The sequence below is a fragment of the Sipha flava genome, unplaced genomic scaffold, assembly GCF_003268045.1.
Source record: "Sipha flava isolate LNK unplaced genomic scaffold, YSA_version1 68_pilon_pilon, whole genome shotgun sequence".
Classification (NCBI taxonomy): domain Eukaryota; kingdom Metazoa; phylum Arthropoda; class Insecta; order Hemiptera; family Aphididae; genus Sipha; species Sipha flava.
The window spans coordinates 249,700-270,552 of NW_020273608.1; the positions used below are offsets into that span (position 1 = coordinate 249,700).

Here is a 20,853-nt window from a genome sequence, read left to right on the forward strand (position 1 = left end):
AGACGCTGTAAACACAATAACATTAATGATACCTCGCTACTGCTACTGGCGCGGCCGTGTCGGCAACAAATCACCACTACCACTACAACGGCCAACGGCGGCGAACGAACAAAAACACACATACACACACACACACACACACACACACACACACACACACACAAACACATACATACATGTAAGCCCCGTCAGATCCGATCGGCGCAATGGCGTAATTACCTCGTTGATTTCCATTGTGATTACAATAATTATTTATTATATCGAATCGTTTTGTTAGTGATTGTGATGTAGTATTTGAATGCCTTTCTTGTTTTAAGTGGTTTGGTTGGTTTTTGTTGATTGCGTTTACACGTTTTTGACGGAGACTACACTATACGTATTCATATTGTCTAGGTAGTCCAATTTTAATTTTTATATCCGTCAACAATTACCACAGGTCGCTGTCGTGTTGTGAGCAGTGAGTCCTTTGTGTTATTGTGAATTATTATATCATCGTTACTTGATATTGAAACCGTTATAATATTATTGGTTATCTGTCGCCGCCCCGTAGCTGCAGCGTGATCATGCCGCTGTTCCGGTTAACAGTTTAACACAAACTTAGTTTCCAATTGGGTCGTCGTTCGGAGTCAAGCAAATCTATAATATTTAAGGTAAAATTCGTAATGTTATGACTATTACGTAAAAACATTCAATAGTCTTGTACGCTCTGTGGTATTGTAACAGGTACACACATAGGTCAGTGGATCTCGTGCACGCACGCGTGCGTGTACAACAGAAAACATTCAACAATTTCAATGTTAAAATATTTATGTTCGAAACTATCAGTATTCAACGAAAGTGAACTGGAATTGAATACCTAAATTGATTTAGTTCTTAGGTCATTGTAATATTGAGTTTTTTTTTCAATTTTTACGTGCTAACGCTTCCTACTTGGAGTACATTTTTTGTAAAAGATATAAACTATATCTCTAAACATTAATAACAAATTTTTTAATTACTATTATTTTTCTGGACATTAGTAAATCGTAATTTGCAATTTAAAAGTTATTTTTAATCAGTTACCTAAAGCATTAAATTATACTAACAATGAAAGATTGTATCAATTTTATTTTAGGTTAAATGCTTCTCAAATTAATTTTGAATTAATATTATGTAATACAATAATCATAGTTGTTTAATAATTGTTTAGATTTGCTTAATAATTACATAACTAAGTGTAAAATGTTATTGTTATTTTAATTAATAATTTCCTATATAAGTGAAAATAATAATTTTGTAAATAATCTTAATTTTGTCTAAAATATAAACCTTAAAAATGATAAATTTATGAATATTGCTATAGAAAAATACCAAAGCAATACTTAACACTTATGTATTAATTAAAATAATATATATATATATATATATATATATGAAAATAGTTTTAATATTTGACTTTACCATGGTACGTAAAGTAACATATTTTTATGTACCTAAAGTAATTATATTTAATTAGATATAATATTTACTGTATAATTTCAAAAGCCTGCTATTGAAATACTTTTTTTTTTTTTTTAAATAAAATAAAATTATAAATTTTATTGGATATTGATTTAACTACATTTATCTATCACACATTAGTAAATAGTGATGCCAGTGACACCCTTATAGTCTATCAAGTAATTCTATAATGTACCAGTAGTCCAAGAGGATCAATGAGTTTGTAATCAATATTAATATAGACTTAAACTATGAAAGGTTGATGTCATCATAATTATTTATTCTGACGGTTTATATGAGTTATGAAAAAACCAATGGGTGTTACTGATTATTAATTAATTCACAGTAATTATTCATCAGTATATATAATTACAAATTACCATTATATTTAAATTGAAAGTATTTGCAATCATTTCTTTGATTTTTGTTACCATAATTTAATTTTCATGCCTTATTTTCTCTATAAAGATTATACAAATTGATTCAGATCATATTGATGAAAAATTAATGTAATTTATGCCTGATATTTTTTTTTTTTTGTTTACAGAAGTGAACACAATGTTTTGTGAATGCTTATCTCATGTTAGTAGTAGGAATATTATTTGATATATTTGTTTAATTTGTATGTATTCATTTTAGTTTTTTATTCTTGGAGAAAACTATTCTTAGGTCAATCTGAATTCTATTCAACAATCTTTTTTGTCTTATACTTTAATATTTATGTCACCTTTGTCTATTTCTTATACATAAAGACCGGATAAAATTGCATTAAAAATATCTTAAAATTGCAATAAAAAAATGCCAAAATTGCAATGAAAATGTATCAAAATTGCAGTATACTCGTAAATATGTTAAAATTGCAAATTTGCTTTAATTAATTTAAAAAAAAAAATTAATTAATTGCTTTAAAATTATATAGTAAAATCATATCAAATATTTAATCATTAATTACTTACTTAAATAATATTATGGGCATTAGTATAATATTTAAAAAATATATAATTTTTCTGAATTAAAATTTATAATAATATACATCTCTAAATTGTGTTCTTGAAAATCGTATCATCTGTTACTTAAAATATGTTTATGTAATGTAAGAGTACGTTCAACATCGAGACTTGTTATTGATGCACATTTAAAATAGTTTAAAAAATTGGGTGTTGTATCTAAATAAACATTTTTGATTTTCTGTCATAGTCTCAGAGTAAGTTTTAATAGTTTTATTTCCTTCATTTTTTTCTAAGACTTATTTTAATTTATCCTTAACTATTTTCCCATTGGGACCGGGAATATTAATAGAACTATTTATACTAAATATTTTTATTTAGTTAGTATTTGTTTAGTATTTATTTAGTAGGTATTTATACTAAATATATTTAAACTATTAAGTAATTGATTATTTGATTCTTCTAAATTTTGAGTTTTGTGGACAACTCAGATAAATATAATTTTAAAAACCCTAAACTACATTTAACTACATGTAAAAATTTACATCTTAGTTATATTTTTTTTGTAAAATCACTTTGGAAATAATAATTTGTATTTTTTATCATGTGAAGTATACAAAAATTGCATTATTAAATTAAATAGGAAGACTGTAATTAATCTGATTCGTATACATATTTGATCAGATTTGATTTACTGGGTATCAATAAAAAGTTGCAATATCAATTATATCCGCTCTTTACTTATAATATAACTGGACCATCAACTTATTTTTTTCTATCATAGGTTGAGGACATTGGTAATTTATACATTATGTGCTTATTTTTTATTCTAATTTTTCTATTCACTTAATTTTATCATTTCATCTATTGCATATATCATCTGTTCTATTGTCCACTGTCGAACTTTTTAATTCATACAATACTTCTTTCTACATTTTTAAGATTAGGTAAAATATAAAGTAAAATAGATCTTAATATTTTTCAAAGTCTTCAAATTTTTAAAGAAATGGAAATAGATTGAAATTTTAGATGTTAGACAAAAAAACAAAAAAATTAATCTTTGAGTTAATCAAATTTTCTAAATATTAAGCTCAAATCTACTTCTTTATCAAAATAATTTTGGACCTTTTCTGTTAATTCATTACCAATATTTTTATTTTTTTTGTTATTTTTCAAACCGTATATATGTTATGTGTTATAAAATGATAAATTTATGAATTATCGTTTAGTTCTAGTATAATACCTTGTATTTGTGGTCTTTATATGTGATTTACTCATGCAGTGAGGTTTTAGGTTTACATACAAAGCATAATCTCATCTGCAACAGTATCAAGGTTTGTACAAAAACTAGGTTTAGGCTTAGACCAGTGCTTCCCAAAATTTTTTGACCACGGCGCCCTTTTTGATCCAAGATTTTTTTCAGGGCGCCCTTCTCTAAGTCATAGCATGACTAATCATAAAAAAAAATGTTAGACCCAATAGTATTTTATGATGGCGCGGCGCTCCTATACAGATATTGTAGCGCACACTTTGGGAACCTATGGCTTGGACTATAATTTCCCATGGAGCGAAGTCCTAATATTTTTTAAGATGAAAGTTCTGATTTTTTGAAATAAAAAAATGTGAAAAATTTTTGTTACAATAAGAGATCAAAACTAGATACCTTTTACTTCGGGTTAATAGTCATTAATCATTACACTATGAGTTTAATTTTATTTAGATTAGGTAAGATGAGATACAGTTTTTAGAGCAATAGAACATTTATTGAGTGGTAATGAATTAATGAAAACTGAAAATTGTAGTGATAGAGAATTAATGAAGAAGATCCATAATTTTAAATAAGCATTTACCAAATAAAATGTAACAGTAATAAAAAAATGGACTATTCTTTCTAATTAAAAACTAAAAATAAATTTATAAATTTAAAGCTTTCTGTCAGTTTTGTCTAAAAAGTATATGATTAATAATATTGTGAATAATAGTTTTCTTTGGGTATTCTTACCTATATAAATATATAAATTAAAAATAAATTAATAAAAAATATTATGATTTTTTTTTTTAGAAACATGGATATTCCTGAAGAAAAGGTTGGTGAAACTGCAAATATTGAGTGTGCAATTTCACAGGAGTCATCATTGCCTCTTCAAAATATTAATCAGCTTGAAGAAAATGTATTGTCAGCTAGTAATAGTAATAGTGAAGATCCATTGAAAGTTGTTACTCAAAATAGTGTTTCTGAAAACCAAACATCAATAGAAACAAATAATGTTAATTCTCAAAATGAAAATATTGCTTCGGAAACTAATTTACCCGTTTCTACTGATAATTCAACACCTCTACTTCCTCCTCTTCCTAAAGATGATAAAGGATCTCAACCTTCAGTTCCATATTCGGCTGATTATAATATGCAAAATTATTCCAACTATAATTATATGTACAATTATTCTAATTATTATGGTTATCCATTTCCACAATATCAATGGGATTATAATAGTCAACAATATTATCAACCATATCAAAATTATTACAACTACAATTATAATGCAAATCAACCCCAAGCATCATCTAAACCACCTCCACCACCTCCTGATACTGTACAGTTACCAGTTGAAGAAAAGCCAGCTAGTAAAACTAATGTACCTACTCTTGATGACTCCAATAGGTAATTTTACATTTAATTATTAAATCAATTTTAGTTTAAAAGATATAAATTGAAATTTAATATTTTAGGTATTCTCCAACAGCTGAAATAGATGATGATGATACTATGAAAGAAAGTAAATCAGATGTTTCTATTGAACAACTTAATACATCATCTGCTAATCCTAATAATTTACAAACTCTGCCACCAGAACAAATACAAGTTAAACAAAATATGTCTGAAAGCGTTGATAATGTAGTTCAACAACATACTATACCTTTAATTACTCCAGTGCAACAACCAGTGGTTCCAGTAATTGCTCAGATACCACCATATAACATTCCAGTTCAACAACCTAGCTATTTGATTAATCCACACTCTCAAATACAATCAACTGAAGCTATTGAATTAACCAATCAACAAATTGTACCTGCATTAAATGGAAAAGATGATTCTGTCGAAAAGGTATCCAAAGGATCTACTGTATTAGGTAAAACTCAAGCCAAAAAACGATTGATGGCATTTTCAATGATGAAACAAAAACTTCAAGAACAAAATAATTCTATGAATGATAATCAAAATTCAGACATTGGAGAAGGAAATGATGTAGAATTTATGCCTGAACTTAATGTATTTCAAACTGTTACGAAGAAAAAAGTTCTTACTAATAAAAAAGGTAGATGTCTATTTTCATATTTGTTAATTTTTAAATTGTATTTCTTACTTATCTATGGTTTTCATTACCACTTACATCCAAACAAAATATATTATGAATCAAATTACTCTTATTTTACTATTTACATAGGTTTATTGAGGTCAGTTTTTGCATTAACATTCATCTACTCAGATAATATAATAATAACTGTCAAATTTAAAATCTTGGTTTGTGTTGTAATAATATTTCTTCTAAAATATTAATTTATGATTTTATTTATTTAAATAGAGTTGTATTTGTTTTTACAGTTGCTAAAGTAATCAAGGCTCAACAAACCATTGAACAAATTGAAGAAATGAAGAAAGATGAACTATTGCAAGGAAATAATGCTGCATTATACCAACATCTCAGAAATGGTGGTAAATATATAATTTTAAATTATTGTTATTTTATATTTAAAATAATACTAGTAATAAAATAATAAGATCAATTATCAACTCTAAATAATTAATTATATGTTATAAGAAAAAAAGTTATGATAATTAAAAATAAGTAAAATAATGAATATAATGTATAAATATATATTTATTGTATTTTTAATTACCTTTAGATAATTAATTAATTTGGTTAGTTGGTTATAATTTGTAGAAAAAAAAACTAAAATGTAACACTATAGGTTTTAAAATTCTTAAATGTGAGACTGAATTAAATATTTTATCCTTTATTGATCTTGATTGAGTTATAACTTAATATATATACATTGTACCTTTTTTGTATTATAGTCAGTAATATGAAAACTGGCCCCTGTGTACCGCTACCCGCTATTACTTCCCTACCTGATAGCCTCGGGTTCTCAACCTATAACTCATACTGCATGGCTGTCGCAATGCCGCTCGTAATGTATATTCTATGTTTTAGAAAACTTGTTTTTTTTTTTTTTTGTACATCTTACTGGCTACCACAGTACATTTTTCAGCTGTCCAGCTCAAAACACTGAATCTATTGAAATTTCTGGAAGACAGCTGCAAAACGTACTGTGGTAGGGATATAGTGATTCACATAGAGTTACATACATTTCTTATGACTCTGGTGTTATATCTTTTTGTATGTTGTTAACTGTGCATTCGTTAACAAACATTTTTTTACACTGTTTTTTTTTTGCCTGCGTTACCATTTAATATTACCGTGTAAACTGTTTAAAAATTTTGATTGTTGATAAAGATAATCACAGTCAGACTAAAAAAATTATTCATAGTGTATATATTTTTAAAACAATTGTCGGAGAAGCGATGTTTAAATGCTTGTTTTTTTTAAAAGTGTGGGAGTTCTTAGTGCCAAAGTTTGTGGAGTAGGGCATCATACTGTTAAATAGATTTGTGCTGAAGTCAAAAAAAGAATTGGTTCAGAAACACCAGATGGGGGTCCTACGTTTATTTCGTTATGTATGGAATATAAATGTGCAAAAATTTGTTTAAGAGCTGGATGATTCCGATATTTTGAGGATAAATGTCTATGAATTTTATGATTGGGGTGAGTACTCAACTGCTCAATCAATACTGAATGCAATTTAAATTAAAATAAATTACACTGGGTGCGTTCGATCAATGAAAAGGCACTTTAAAAATTTAAAATTAACTTATAAAAAATGTAACGATGGTCATATGTTTTTAATTGAAATGAACGATATGTTGCACTTCAGTGTACATTTTAAGAAAAATGTATATGTTGTAAGAGAATAAAGACGGCCAGTCAGTGGTTTATCTCGATGAAATGTGGTAAACCAAAACCATTCACGCACGCTTTATTTAGCAGAATGAATATAATACAGGGGTCTAAAGGTGCCAACTAGTAAAGGAGGTTGGCTTATTGTATGTCATGCAGGATGTTCTGACTACGGGCTTATAGAAGGATTGAAACAAATATTTCGGAGCAGTACCGGAAATACAACTAATTATCACAATAAGATGGATTGTGAGGTTTACAAACAATGGTTTATTCAATTGCTCAATTTGCTAAGAGTCATCCATTATCATTATGGATAATATACTTAACCATTCAATTCTCAGAGAAATATATTCTAAAAGTAATTGGGAAAAAGTCGATGCACAACAATGGTTAAAAAATAAAAAATTGAGTTCCACCCATTGGAAACTATCTGAACTGTGGCAAAAAGTTAAAAACCTGTTGCCGCATGAAAAAAAATACGAGTTGGATGAATTAGTAGTTAGACCTACCACTGTAAATATAATCCTATAGAATTAGTTTGGGCTCAAGTTAAAGGTCAAGTGGTAAAATATAACAATATGTTTAAAATGGTTTATATAAAACAGTTAACACATAAGACATTAGACATGGTCACAATAAACAATTGGAAGAAATGTGTCCGTCACGTGGAAGAAATTCAGACGGAGGACAACAAAAAAAAAAAAATAATGAGGGATATCATGATAGAATCAATATTTATAACTTTATTATCAGATGACAGTGACTGGAGTGATGACAAAAATAATTAAGATAATGATGAAGAAAATCATGGATTAGATATTTGTATTAAATATAATATTTTTTGTATTTTTATTTTTATTTTTTGAATGTTTTAGGTTTGGTTTGAATAAAAAATTGATTTATAAAATATTTTCAGTAAATTATGTTTTAATTATAAAAAACGTGGCAATTAATTTAATTTATTGATGTACCCCTGCAGCAAAATGGTTGCTAAGTTCATGATGGTCAGGGGTCACTTTTCATGTCACTGACTATAATGTTATTAATTAGTAAATATCCCTCAAGAAACAATTCTACAACAGTACAGGTGTAGTGTTGATATTGGAGACAGTATGAGAGAAAATAGACTGAAGTAGTTTGGGCATGTGATATATATTTTTATGATTTCACAACATTAAGCATTAACAATTTTGATGGTGTAAAAACTAACAATGTGTAAAAATAATAATAACAATTTTAAAATTGTAGGTCCAATCAGTAACTTTAGTCATTGTATTGTCATAGTTGGATTGGGAATTCTTTAAACCATTTAACTGCGTTTTTAGTGAGATTATGTAATTCTTTTAGAGTGCCTTCAAATGCATATAACTCACACTCGTCGGTCCCCCTTTTCCCGTGAAGAATGTCGTTTTTCTATAGACATCTGATTTTCCAACTGATTTTTCAACAGCCATCCAAAATGGGGTTCTTGACTTGAGGCGAATTCTTGGTAGGTTTAATAAGACAGAATTTATTGGTAATTGTTGGTTATGTTTGTATTTATTCCTCCCAATTTTTAGAAATTCTTTGTGTCTTTGTAGAGGAGGTGAAATATTTGATAGTAATCATAGGCATGTGATGAGGCAAGAGGAAATATAGCAGTAAGAGTGGTTATGTAAATGAACCTTGAAGGAAAAAGAGGAAGAGATCAAAAAAGAGATTGTTGAATACGCTTGAGCTGTTAGTGTATGTGTAGGAGATATAGAAAATCTAGGCAAGTGGAGGCTTAGGATAAGCTAAGCTGACCTCAAATAGTTAGGAGAAACGTGAAGGAGAAAAAGAAGATATCCAAAACTCATTCTATAATGAATTTCTTGATTTCAAGTAGTAAAATTCAATTTATTCGATTTGTATTTAGAGCTAAATGTAGCACAGTATATCAAGTTCAAACAGTTATCTTCACCTCACTCAAAATCTAACTTTTACACCACTAAATTTTTATGTAAAATAAATATATCTCTTAGACTTTTGACAAGATAGGCAAAGAAAATAACTATTCAAAAATCAAAAATGTTAATTCTGTACAATTTTTCTTTAAATTAAGTCATACCTGCCTTACAAATTACCATTTTCTAATATTTTCTTTAAATTCTATTAAAATTATTAAAATTATAATTAATGCTAGAGTTCCTAAAAGAAGAGGTAATTTTTTGCCTATTCGATTAAGAATGTATGTTTTTGATTAGTCCACAGTCCAAAATAGTCAATAGATTAATTATGCAGATGGCTAAGTTTCATCTATTTTTTATAATACTTTCAATTAACTGTCCTAGTTAATTTACTTACCATATAAATTTGATGTTAGAATGGTATACAATCAAGCAATTTTTTTAATTAATCTACAATAAGTCTATCCATATGATTTTTGTCCTACAACACAATCTCTGTCCAAACATTTCAGTAAATAATTTCTCTATTGTTTCTCTTAATACTTTGAAATATTTAGACCTTTATGTTAATTCCCGACCTTTTATGCTACAAATTATATCGGTATAAAATAAATGTATTAGTTTAATTATTAAACTTATAATTTATAAAATGCTCTTAAAGCCAATATCATTATATGGGCTACAACTCTGTAGAATGGTTAAGAAATCTAATCTAAATAAAATTTAAATTTTTCAAAATACCCCACTGTAATATCATTAACTTTTACTATTTATCTTAAATTTAAATCTTCATAAAGATCTTGGTTTTAAAATAATCGAAAAAGAAATGTATTCTTTTTTTTTTTAAAGATTTATTTCTTGCCTAGAAAACCATTACAATCCATTAATAAATACCTTCATTCCTTGTAAGTTTTTAATACAGTCCTAAAAGAAAGTGATCTGATTTAATTTTACTTTAATCATTAATAATAAGCTATGTGTCATTAACGGATGACTACTTAATAATGTAACTCTATTTGTGTTTACCCTACCTCTTTGGTACATATTCACAGAGATGGAACTAGGCATTTTTACGCCCGGGTAAAATGTTAAAATTACGCCCTATCCATAGACTAATAAACAAATACTCAAATAAATTGTGTTCTTATAATCAATATACAATCGTACTTATTAAGTTTTAACCTAATATCAGTATTTAACGAAGTTAAAAATATCAAATTAGTTGTTAATAATTACGAAAATTACACCCTCTAAAATGTTACACCCGGGGATAAATCCCCGACTTCCCCCCCCCTAGATCCAGCCCTGCATATTCATACTGTGTATATACTATTCTCATTAAAAATAATAAATAAATAAAAAGAAACTTTTTTTTAAACTGGTATAAATTAGAAAGTTTAAATATTTTTATATTTTTACTAAAGGTAACGAAGCTCCTATTCTTCAGAAACTTGGAATAGAATCTTTGGCAGAAAAATATTCAGCGAAGATACGAGAACAAGATAAGCGGTTGAAGAGACATCATCACAGGCGCCGAGATGATAATAGAAGAAGCCATAAATACAGACGCCGTTCTCATTCTAAATCCAGGTTATTATTTGCCCAATTTTTTTTCCTAAGCACAAAGACTTAACTAAATCCAATCATAAATATTTAGCGCAAAAGTTATCCACAGAAAACAAAAGTCCCGGGGCATCAGCATTGTTGCAATATTACTCTATAATGTTTAGTGAAGGAAGCGCTGAGCACTTTTTGTACCTATTTGATATTTACGTTATCATTTTAATAGAGGTATATCAATTACCCGAAATTATTTCAACTTAAAATTAATTCCGCCATGAATTTTTATTTTTTTTCTAGGTCTAGGTCCAGGTCCAGATCAGCAGAAAAGCCAAAGATGCGGGCACTAGATGTCAAAAGTTGGAAGGATTTCATCAATGGTGGATTTCATTTTGACAAGTTTCGCAGATTTAAGTTGGATGAAACTGAAGAAATTAAAGAGAAAGAACGCAAGTCAAGGATGAAGAAAAGACATGGTGAAACTCGTTCTGATGCAAAAATCCAAAATACAGATTTTGGTCTGTAAGTATCAATTATTTTGTTATAAATATTATGGGGTTGTAGTAGATTTTTTTCTTTCATAATCAACTCTTAAATAGAACGTTGTATTTCTAAAGGTATGACTGATTTGTTCTTTATTGAATAATACATTTTAATATTATTTAATTCAAAATTATAAAATTTAAAAACATTTTAATTAAAAGTAATTAAAAGTAATACATTTATACAAATTTGATGCAAGTATTGACTAATTATAATTGCATTATGGTGTGCTTGTGTACCATTTTATTAAAAGAACATATTATCACTCATGTTAACACTTGTATATATAAAAATAAAACAAATTAAATTCATTTAAAAAAAACATAGCAAATATATCATTCTCTTCAGGAGAAGTTAAGGTTTAACAGTGAAAAAATAATATCAGGCCTCTCTAAAATTTTCTAGGTGCTTCAAGAGCAAATACAATTTATTTATATTTTGATTCCTAAGGGTACCTGACTATGTTGTGTACTGCCTTAAAAGGATTTCAAGCACTCCTACACATTAAACACTGCTACTCTATATTACAATTGTTATGTAAATAAATAAATATTATACTTATTATTACTGTAAACACCAATACTGCATCATAAACTAAATCCATATTAAATCCATATTATTATGTTAGAACTTCAAATTTTCTTTTTTCATCCGTAGATATAGATAGCCTATGGTTAGAAATGTCTTATTTTTTATCTAATAAAAAAAAAACCTTAAGAGGACCGCATGTGTTGTTTCCATATGACGTACGTACAACATTGCAAATTTGCGTTCAGTAATTCAAATTTATTGATGTTAGTGTTAATATTAGAGTAAATTGACCTATTTGTATTGTTTATGACAAAAGCCAAATAAAATAATATAACATTTTTTTTTTAAAAAACTGATGTATAATTAAACTAGGTATATGGAAAGAACACACTAAAAAATTAAAATATTGGAAAAACCGATCAATAAAACACAGATAATGTTCTTCCCTTAAAATTTGATTATAGGTCAGTTTACTCAAATATTACTAATATTATTAGCTAATATTACTATTTTTGGATTACTGAACGCAAATTTGTTATGTTGTACATATGTCTTATGGAGACAACACATGCAGGTTTTTACATAATACTATAGATTTAACTTAAGTTAATTTCCTAACTGTCGAGATTAATTGTAACACAAAATCTATTAAAAAAAAAAAAACTTAAGTTAATGATGTATTGGTGTTTACAGTAATAATAAGTAATAATATTTACATAGTAACAGTTTAATGTAGTTTAGCAGTGTTTAATGTGCAAGAGTCCTTTAAGAAGTACTTGAAACTTTTAAGACAGTACACAACATTGTCAGGTACCCTAAGAAATCAAAATATAAATAAATTGTTGTATTTGCTCTCAGAGCATCTAGACATTTTTCATAAATCCTAACAGCTCTAAAAACATCAAAATACAGTTGAAAATTGTATTAAGTCACATTATTATTAGATTAAGTTTTCAGTTTTGTGAATACGATTAATGCTATAGCAACAACTATTTGTTTATCCTCAAACTACATTTTAACCAATATACCTGTTCACTTTTCTAATTAAAAACAAAAAAATATTCAAAGTCTATGAATGTGCTTGCTGGATCTCTATGTATATATAATTACAAATAATTTACTTGCAATAATAAAATATAATTACATTATTATTGGATTTTATGGTTTATATTATATCAATAATTATAATAATTTTCAGGTCAACTGAAATAGAAAAAGGTGTTGGCATTCAACGTTTTAACTTGTTGGATCGTAAAAAAAAAATTCTGAAAGGTCCTGAGGTTTTGACACAAGAAGGAGATTATTCTAAGTATTATCCCAGCAGTATCACTCGATGTACCAAGACCAAACCGGCTATAAAATTTAGTGAAAACCCAGCAAGTGCTACTTATCATCTTCAGAATAGACAACAAATGTTAGCCACTCTTCTTCCAGAAATTGAATCTATTGTTCACAAGTTCCTATCAAGTATAAAACCAAAAAGGTAAGAAACCATTTTAATATACATGTGTATGTATGTTTTGAAAAAAAAATAATTTTTTGGCCAAATTGTATTACCAATGATTGTAAATAAGTTTTCTTTTATATTTTAAATTACAAATTATTGGATTTATTTATTTACAGGCTTAAAGATCATTCAACTTGTGGCAATTATAACCATTTAGATGATAATCTATTAGTTATGATGAAAGATCCTAATATTTATCCATTCAAAGGTTGGTGGCCTAAAACATATTTTATCATGTGTCAAGTTAAAGAAGATCCAAATATAGAAATAGACAAAGATGCATTAATAAATGAGTTTGCTCCTAGTAAGCGAACTAAAAAATCTAGATTTAATGATGATACGTCAATGGTTGATATAAGACCTACAGTTCCATCAAAATGGGATAGCGATTACGACGGTAGTCCGGCAACTGATAAAGTAATGGATGTTGAAGTTTCTCAAAATTTAGATATAATTACTTCTAATGATATTGGTATAGTTATTAAACAAGAAAATAACCCTCCAGATATAAGTTGTCAGGACGAAGAATCAATGGATACTACATCCGATGCTTGTGAAGTTGATCCAAAGATTAAAGTTATTTCAACTTCACCTAATCGGTCTCAAGAACCACAAGTACATGCTATATTGGATACGGAATATGAAAAGTTTTTAAAAATAGTAAGTGCTGAAAAATTAGAAAAAGCAGTTGAAAATAATTTTCCTACTGCAAAAATTACAAAAGAAGATGAAAACAATTTATTGGTGAAATCATTAACATCATTGAATGGGGATTCTGTAGAGGATTCATCAGTTAAGTCTTCAGATGATTTTGCTTCGTTACACAGTGTTGAAGAGAAATCAATTAATGATAAGTCATTTGTTAATAGATTATCTTCTGTTGATATAAAATTAAAAAAAAAGAAAAAAATGTCTAGTAAAAAGTCTAAAAAAAATAAAAAAAAAGAAAGTAAGAAAAAAAAACGTAAATATAGTTCTAGTGAAAGTTCTCAAGATTCGGAATCAGAAAGTGATAGTAGTTCAGAAGAAAGTGATTCTGAAACAACTGATTCAACCTCTTCAGTTGAAAAAAAGAAGTACAAATCTAAAGATAAAAAGAAAAACAAAAGTAAACATAATTTAAAAAAAAAAAATAAGAGTCTTAAGAACAAAATTAAAAATTCTGATGATGAAAAAGACAACAGTAATATTTTAAACTTATTAGAAAAGGCTTTTAATGTTGAAATAAAAATGAAATCTTTGGATGATGAAGAACTCAAACAAAAGAAGAAAAAACGAAAACATGAAAAAAAAGAAACTAAGTTAAATGAAGAAAATGATGATGATATTGAAAAAGTTAAAGAATGTTTAAAAGAAACATTCACAAAATTGGCAAAGAATGATAAAGTTAGTAGAAATCAATCTCTTACTTGTGATGACAGTACAGTCAGTGAAGTATTAAAATATTTAAATATGGATGAAGAAAAGGTAAAGAAAAACAAAAAATCTAAGAAAAGTTTCAAACGTAAACGTGAATCTGATATTTCTGGTGAAGAAATAACTCCCAAAAAATCGAAGTTAGATGGCAGATTAAAAATAAAAGATGGTGAAAAAAAAAGAAAGAGTAAAAAAAAAAAATCTTCTGAAAAACGATCTTTTGATTTGGAAGAACATGTATCAAAGAAAAAATCTAAAAAAAAATCAAAAATGACGGACTCTTCTGAGACTGATGATGAAGAAGAGTTGGAGCATAAAAAAATGAAAAATGAAAATGTTCATTTTTTTGGACTGCGACCCAATGAGTGGAACATTAAAAACAAAAGTTCCATGAGGGGAGTCGTCCATCACTCGGAAGTTAAGAATATAAATTATACATCACCTACAAATGATACTAGTGGGTTTGATGAAGAAGTGAATGTAAACAGATCTAGATCTACACATTTAAGTGAGGAAAATTCATGCCTTTTGGACTTAAAAAATAATCAAAATGAAAATTTAGGGTCGCGTAAAGTATTAGTTGAAAAATTTGAAGAAAGAGAAAAGAACTCTTGTGAAAGTGAATCTGGTGAAGTAAAAGAGTGTAATATTGATAATGATAAAATATTGAATAAACCTGATAAATATGTTAATAATGAATTAAAACATGAAAATGATGAATTACAAAATACATTATTAATTAACGATAATATTGAAGAGCAAGTTTTAAATAAAGATGGTTATAGTGTTTCGAAATTGACCCATAATAATCCTGCTGTTACTAATATTATCATTAATAAGCCTATTGGAGAGACTATATCTTATCGAGATAAAGTAAAAATGAATTTAAAAAAACTCTCAACTTGCCAACATATACCATTTGTATTTGGATTTTCTTCGCCACTTGGCTTATTGAAACCAATAAATAAAATAGAAAAAACCGAACAAAATTTAAAAGAACCTAATGAATGCATAAAATCAGTAATAGATGAATCAACACTTTTAAAGTTCGATAAGCCAAAAGTTGTAATTAGTCCTGAAATAAAAAATAAAAAATCACATGAAATTGGTATACAAGCAAATGATAAAGTATTTGATTCTAGATTAAGCCTGGAAGAGTCGAAAAAATTAAGCCCCAATTCATTGGAACATTTAAATGATGAAGAACAAAATGAACAAATGGAGCCAAATGTATTAAAAAATAAATATAATGATAATAAATCACGTGAAAATAATTCAGTTTCAAATTGTAGGGTAGTACAAAAAATAGAAGACCATTCATTTGATACAATTGAATCAAATAGTTGTGGTTCAGATTTAGAAAACCAAAATGAAAAAATGTATGAATTTGATAATATAGTTGTAAAAAGAGAAATAATTACTTCATCAAATTCCACCAATGTCAGTAAATTTGAACAACATATAGAATCTAATATGATACCACCTCAAAATAATAGTTTTGTTCAAACGACATCAGTTCTAAAAGATTCTGATTCTATATGTCCACAAATTTCTAATATTGATTTAGAATCTTCAATAATTGATAATGAACTAATTGTTCAATGGACATCTGATTGGAGTAAATTTAATTCATCAGTTATTCAAAATAATACTAATATCTGCAAAATGAATGGTCATAGTGAATTGCATTTAAAAAAATCTCGTTGGGATGAACCACCCAAATATGAAGAAATTAATACTCCTATGAGTTACGCTAATGAACATAATAATTTAAAAGATATTTCAAACAGTTTTATTACTGACAATTTAGTAAATAAAAATGTAGAGTTTAAAGAAGATTTTGATTCAGAAGAACAATTATGTGAAATTGATTCTGTAGTAAATGACACTAGATATTATTCTGAAAATTGGGCTAATGAATATGCTAATGATTGCTCCCAGTCCTATGAATTATGTTCTTCCTTTGAACCTCATTATTCAAAAATGAAAAATATTAAAAATGATAAAATAATTCCAGTTGACTACAGTATATATGAAAATTATAATCCAAGTTACAATTACCACGATGAACATTATAATAACTGGAAATCAGTAGATTCTTTTGATCAGTTGACAAATGTAGCCATTAATAATGATACTCAATCTTCTATACAGGTGAATTTCAATCATAACTCAATTATGTTTGTACTTTTTTGATTTATATCTGTGTTTATAATTTAGGTTGGTAATATTTTGGAATTATTACCCTCAGATAATGTTTCCATTGATGAAGCAGAAATTTTAAAAGATGAAGTTACAAATGAAAATGTTTTTCCTATTACTTCTGAATCCCAGGTAAATTAATAGCAATCATTTAAATGAAAGTTAGTTATGTTAAGAATTATTAGTTATTCTCTCTCTTCTTGTATTCAACTCTATGTTTAATTTGATAGTCTAATATCACTTTCTTTAACACTTCTCTGTTTCCAGCTAACTTTCTTCTGTTCCGTGTAGTTTGACAATACAGTACCGGAGATCATTTGCTTAGCAAATTAAGTTTTTGAATGTCTTGGGTCTCTCTTACCTTCAATTTTTCCCTTATTATTTTATAATTTTTTTTTTGTCTTAATATGTTATCAAATCATGTTCTATTGTCTTGCTTTGAAGGTTTTGAGTATCCTCTGCGTTAATTTATTTCACTGAGTATGCTTTCATTGGTACTGTGTTCTATCCAACTTTTCAAGCTTTCGAGGATTTGTTCTACCTTATTTATTATTCAGTTTCACATCCAAGAATTCCTTTTTTTTTTTTTTCTTGATAATGTGAATATACAATATGTTATTATTGGTTAAATATATATATATATATATTATACTTAAAATTTATTGTTGAGTACTTAATAATTTTTAACTTCTTGAAATTATTATGAAATGTTTAAATACTTTATTATTATTTTTAGGGTATTAACCATTAAACAATTTTATAGTTATTTTTTAGTTTAATTTCATTATTATTGTAATAATAATTTTACTTCTATGTAATTATTTAATAATCATTCATATCTAATAAAATTTAAATCCTTACTGTATAAATGTATTTAACTTTTGTTGTAGGACAGTATTGTTGAAAATGAAAAATCAGTTATTGTTGGTCGTGATGAACAATTTTTCAAGCTATATCAACAATATTTCCAACACTACAACCAAAATCCTATAAAGTACTCAATGAGTGAACCCGTTCTTGATAATATTACTGAAGTAAACATAAAAACTTTGGAAAAATTATCAACCCAAGAAAAGTTAAATACTGATTGCAAAGATAGTAAAACAGTTGCTATACCTTTACAAGATCGAGGTTATGCATGTTTAGTTCAAGAAGATGATATCAATGTTTATCTTACTAGTGATAACTATTTAGCATATTGTGCCATCGAAGATAAATGTATGGTACACATAGCTTTAGAATCAAGTAGTCTTGATGGTGTTGGTAATGAAGTTAGACATTGTTTTAATGTAAACCAAAATGGTTCAACTGTCGAGTACTGGTTGCATGCAGATTTAATTCCTTTTCATGTTTCATCTGATGTATCAGGAGTGTTTAGTGATGGTGATGATGATGTGGATTCTAGTAAATCAGATTCAGGTCAAGAAAATGGTTTTATAGATAATAATGATGATTGCGAAGATAATAATAAATATACAGTTGAAGGAGAATGGGAAATTATAAATAGTGTAAGTGATGAAAATGTTGACACTTGGCTGGATGATCCATGTATACTTAATAAGTATGGAGGGAACAACCTTGATGATGTTGATCAAACTGTTGCTGACATCAATCAAGAAGGATCTAGTTCTTCAGATTATGATACTGATACTAGTGACTTTTCTGATTCATACTTTGAAACAAGTTCAAAAGAAAAACAAAATATTACTTTAAATTTGTATCAGAAGTCATCGGAAAATAATGATAAAAACGAATTACTAAATATTGCTGATGTAGAGATACCAGTAGATATTACAAAACAACCACAGAGTTCGATTAAGAGTTCAGATTTTATAGAAATCGATAAAAGTGCTGCATTGTCTATCAATTTAGATTCGAATATTGAAATTAAAAATGAAAAAGATATGGCGAAGACCACTCTTGAATTAGTTACAGAAAATAATGATAATAATATTTTGAAGCTAGAAGGAATAAAAAATGACAAAATGAAAGAATCAGGTAATAATAATCTATATTAAAAATATTGGTATATTATTGTAGATAAATCTAAAAAAAATGCTGAATATTATTTGTGTATAATATTAAAATTAAATAATATTTCATTATTAATAGATGTTTATATTTTATAGATGTTGTACCACTGAAAGAAGAAATAGTAGTTGACGATCTTTCAATTATAAATAAAATTTTTAATCAACAGGTATTCATTTTATTTGATTATTTTAACTATAAACTACACTGTAATATATTATAATATTTAATATATTCAATATTTTATAAAACATTCACAATAAATTACTTGGTTAATTAGCCAGTCTTAGCACTTCTAATAACCATCATGAATGTGGACACCTAACTATCTTATCATTCATTACTCACTATTTGGTAATTTGTCACACACAATTTTTGTCATTATTTTGCCTATATAAAAAATTAAACTGCTAAACTAGTGACTATAACTCATTTTATATACCCATACCATACACCTTTTTTTTTGCCTTTGTTCACATCTACCTTGCATACGGAATATAAAATAAAATCGTGGATTATATCATTTTTTTTTTCAATATAAAATAAGATAAACTGATGTGTATATTGTATATTTTTCAGGATAGTTGTATAATAATAATTTAATTTTTATTATCTAGATTTTGATTAAGAAATTAAAAGTTCGCGCCAAAGAAAAGATTCAAGAAAAACAGCCTGACACAATAATGGTGCACTATAGTGACAACATGGAAACAGTTAAACATCCATTTTTGGGACTGTTTCAGCCACCAACCATCAGTATCTTATCTAAAAAATTGTAAGAATATAATATTTGTAACTAATTAAACTGTTAATATATTTTACTTTATGATAAAATGTATTGACAATGTAATTATTCCATTTAGAAGTAATACAACAAGTACCTCAAGAATGCCTAAACGTGTAACTTTTGCTGATGGAATCCACCCTGGTGATAATTTAGCTACATCTCCAACACATGATGATAATGGTCGTCCATTATCGCCACCACCATTGAAAAAATTGATGCGAGAAATGCTTAAGTTTAAACGTAATATGTATCCGTTTAAAAAATCAAAAGTGCGTACCAAGTTTACTATGGTTAACAAAAAAGTTGCCACGGTAACTCCTTCTATTAAGACAACTACATCATCTGTGATTGAGTACTATATTAGTCGCCAACGCCTTGAAGACTTACCAATCATAGATACATTCAATAATAGTGTTTTAAGGTCTGATGATTCACTAAATGATACTGATGATCAGAATATACCTGGGAAAAACACTACACCACCAAGACCTGCTAGAGAACTTACTCCTGTGCCATCAGACAGTGAGTGTTGGCATGATGATGACAACATTAAAGAATCTATTTAAATTGTCTTGTAGGTGTTTAATACAAAAATTGTTAAATATTCATCTACATTATTTAAATTTTAACTAATATGTATGTATATATTTAACATTCATATACTTATCTAGTTAATATATATGTTTTTTTTCCATTTTATTTTATCTAGATCAATAATGTGTATTTATTTATTTATTTTGACTATCTTCCTCAACACAATTAAATTATTTCTAGAAAAATCTGAATTTTTTTTTTTAACTTCATTTATAATTGTGATAGAGAAGAACTGGTAACTTGTTCGGGTGTAAAAATGTAAGAAATAAATAATATATCTTAAAATAATTTGATTTAGAACATCTAC

General features: G+C 27.1%; 1 protein-coding gene across 2 annotated transcripts; it reads left to right on the forward strand.

Moving 5' to 3' along the window:
- The first annotated feature begins 161 nt into the window (after positions 1–161).
- On the forward strand, positions 162–20,597 carry LOC112691947 (MATH and LRR domain-containing protein PFE0570w-like). Of its 2 annotated transcripts, none has more exons than XM_025566427.1 (14): positions 162–650; positions 724–877; positions 4,489–5,088; positions 5,157–5,743; positions 6,031–6,141; positions 10,800–10,965; positions 11,236–11,457; positions 13,208–13,492; positions 13,633–17,086; positions 17,153–17,266; positions 18,025–19,132; positions 19,264–19,334; positions 19,783–19,940; positions 20,029–20,597. In XM_025566427.1, the coding sequence occupies exons 3-14, from the start codon at positions 4,493–4,495 to the stop codon at positions 20,516–20,518; spliced, it is 7,362 nt and encodes a 2,453-aa protein (XP_025422212.1). In that variant the 5' UTR covers positions 162–650; positions 724–877; positions 4,489–4,492; the 3' UTR covers positions 20,519–20,597. The 2 variants fall into 2 exon arrangements, with proteins under 2 accessions (XP_025422212.1, XP_025422211.1); XM_025566426.1 differs by lacking the exon at positions 724–877 and having other exon boundaries at positions 162–457; positions 551–650.
- Positions 20,598–20,853: the final 256 nt, after the last annotated feature.

What these genes read in the sequence shown, in the direction of transcription:
- LOC112691947 (XM_025566427.1), top strand. Translation starts at nt 4,493, where the DNA reads ATGGATATTCCTGAAGAAAAGGTTGGTGAAACTGCAAATATTGAGTGT. An exon ending in CCAACATCTCAGAAATGGTG is followed by an intron (nt 6,142 to 10,799) that starts GTAAATATATAA and finishes TTTTTACTAAAG; the next exon opens with GTAACGAAGCTCCTATTCTT. An exon ending in ATAAAATTTTTAATCAACAG is followed by an intron (nt 19,335 to 19,782) that starts GTATTCATTTTA and finishes TTTATTATCTAG; the next exon opens with ATTTTGATTAAGAAATTAAA.